The sequence below is a fragment of the Olea europaea genome, unplaced genomic scaffold (genome assembly GCF_002742605.1).
Source record: "Olea europaea var. sylvestris unplaced genomic scaffold, O_europaea_v1 scaffold16506, whole genome shotgun sequence".
Lineage (NCBI taxonomy): Eukaryota > Viridiplantae > Streptophyta > Magnoliopsida > Lamiales > Oleaceae > Olea > Olea europaea.
Genome location: NW_019234165.1, coordinates 1 through 2,401, shown reverse-complemented (window position 1 = coordinate 2,401; position 2,401 = coordinate 1). Strand labels below are relative to the sequence as shown.

General features: G+C 37.8%; 1 protein-coding gene across 1 annotated transcript; it reads left to right on the top strand.

Moving 5' to 3' along the window:
- The first annotated feature begins 580 nt into the window (after positions 1-580).
- On the top strand, positions 581-2,401 carry LOC111377413. Its single transcript, XM_023000509.1, has 2 exons — positions 581-1,293; positions 2,043-2,401. The coding sequence occupies exons 1-2, from the start codon at positions 801-803 to the stop codon at positions 2,120-2,122; spliced, it is 573 nt and encodes a 190-aa protein (XP_022856277.1). The 5' UTR covers positions 581-800; the 3' UTR covers positions 2,123-2,401.

Genomic DNA, 2,401 nt, shown 5'->3' with positions numbered 1-2,401 from the left:
GGGAAAAAAAAATTATGTTTTGAATAGTATTTTTTGGAGAATATATGATTAAAAAGTAGAAAAATTTTGGAATTACGTCTAGAATATTTTATTACATAAATGTATGGTTGAAAATGAGTATCAAAAATAAATTAAATTAAAGTCTACCAAATAGGAGTTGAGTAAAAATTTACGAACATTTAAAAGTACCGCAGAACATGTACGAATTTGAATCAAAATGGTTAGTTCTTTTCTTACTTTTTAGAACAACTTTAAGAGGTTGTCTAAATCGAAAAGGTTTAAGCTCTTTATACAAAAAGGAGGTTACAGAAGTCCTACGGATTACTCACATGGTGGCTCCATGTGGATGATAAAATAATATCAAAAAAATTACCCACCCACCATATGTTGTGCATTGTCTGGCCAAATTTTGTAGAAAAGCTTGTGCAGTTCAAATTGCCAAATTTTTAAAAAATGCGAAAAAGTTCAACAAACAACTAACGAGCCATTCAGTTGCCAAATTTAACGTTGTGATTTTGCCGCACGACAATTTAAATATTAACGGTTGACTATGGAGAGAGAGGACCCCCGCATTCCATGGCCAGATTCCCCCTGAAATCCTCCCATAAAAGCCCTCCCAACCCTCACCTGCATGCACGAGAACATCAACAAAATTCCCTTCCGATTCGAGCGTAGAAAATCCTCCTGTAACCACCGCGACTCCACCACCATCCAAGGCTTGCCGAGGCGTGTCATACTGTGATCCGCCACGGCAGCCGTGAATCCATTCGCTCTGCCATCTCCATTTTTTGTTGAAGGAGATGATTAAAGAGACATATCATCGAAAGTTAAAAATGTCGTCGTCGTCGTCCTCTTCACCTTCCTCTTCTTTCGAGTCGGAAATGGAGGAGCTACGGTGGTTAGAGAATGCTCCTCCCTTCTGGAAGAATCCTAAGGCGAAGAGATTATCAAAGCAGCTCTCCATGTTAGAGACACCTCGTGATATTGCATGGGAGAAGCGCCGCCGCCAGATTTTCATGCAAGAGCGGAAGAAAAACGACTCAGACGATTTGACAGACGAGGATTTGAGCGAGCTAAAAGGAAGCATAGAGCTCGGATTTGGGTTCAATGAAGAACAAGGACAAAAGCTGTGCAACACATTGCCTGCCCTTGACCTTTATTTTGCGGTGAACCGCCAGTTTTCGATGAGCCCTGTACTGAGTCCAAATAGTACCGAGTCGGCGCCCGCTCTCGGTGGCCGGTCGACTTCTTTTGGGAGCGACTCTGCTGATTCATGGAAGATTTGCAGTCCAGGTTAGATTAATTAATGGACCATTCCATGAGAAAAAAATGCTTTAGCCTAATGTTTCTTGCCTTATTCTTTTTATTTATTTATTTGAGGCAAACTTCATAGGAACAAAATGAATACGTTATTTTCGAAAATGTAGGACACGACGGCAAAGAAAAGTAGCAAAATAAAATAAAATATATCTGTAACTCAATTTGTAAATTCAATATAAATTTGCAAAAATTACTTAACATTCATTAAAACGCAAATCACATCTTATGTGTGACAAAAATATCAGAGTTCGTCACTCTTTTTCACATACACCTAAATAAAAGGTTACAATAGCAAACCCCTCTCTAGTTGGAGAGCCTCCAAGACAAAGAAGTGGCGCTCGACATCCACATTCACATTGATCAATTAGAATATAAGTCAGTACTTAACTAGTCTAGAAACTATAGCTTAGTCGAACTTCTAGTCCAAGTCATGAAATTGAAGGCAGAACTCAAATAGATTATACGTTCAATTGAGCAAGTTAAGCTTAGCCTCTGGGAAAGGAAGTTTTTAGGCTGTTAATTTTTCTTTTGATCGATTATAAATCTGCAGCAGCAAAGTTTAAAATTTGGAATCAAATTTGTTCAAGTACTTTGGTCAATAACCAAGAATATCACAAAGAACTTTGTGTTGGATGTGGAGTGCACTTTTAAAACTTGTTTTTCTTCGAATTCAATTTCAATAACACATTTCATCAACTTTTAATGGCTCAATGAATGTGCAGGTGATGATCCTCAACACGTGAAGACAAAGCTGAGGCACTGGGCTCAAGCAGTGGCATGTTCAGTGAGGCAATCCTCTTGAAGGGTAACTGGATTACACAAAAACGCAACATGACACAAAACGACACATGAAAACGCTAACGAGAACTATTGTTCTCGTTTACGCCTACTTTCGTATTTATGTATTAACTGCGCATTTAGGCAAACTTTTAGAGTTTTGTTAATTTGAGGAATTAACAATCATAAAGTCTTGAATTTTGCAAAATCCAAGTCGAAGAGTAGCAACTTCGGAATTGGTTTTGGCAACCTCAAAACTTATATATTAGATTTTTTAGACCATGAGTTAGATTTTTTTTTTTTT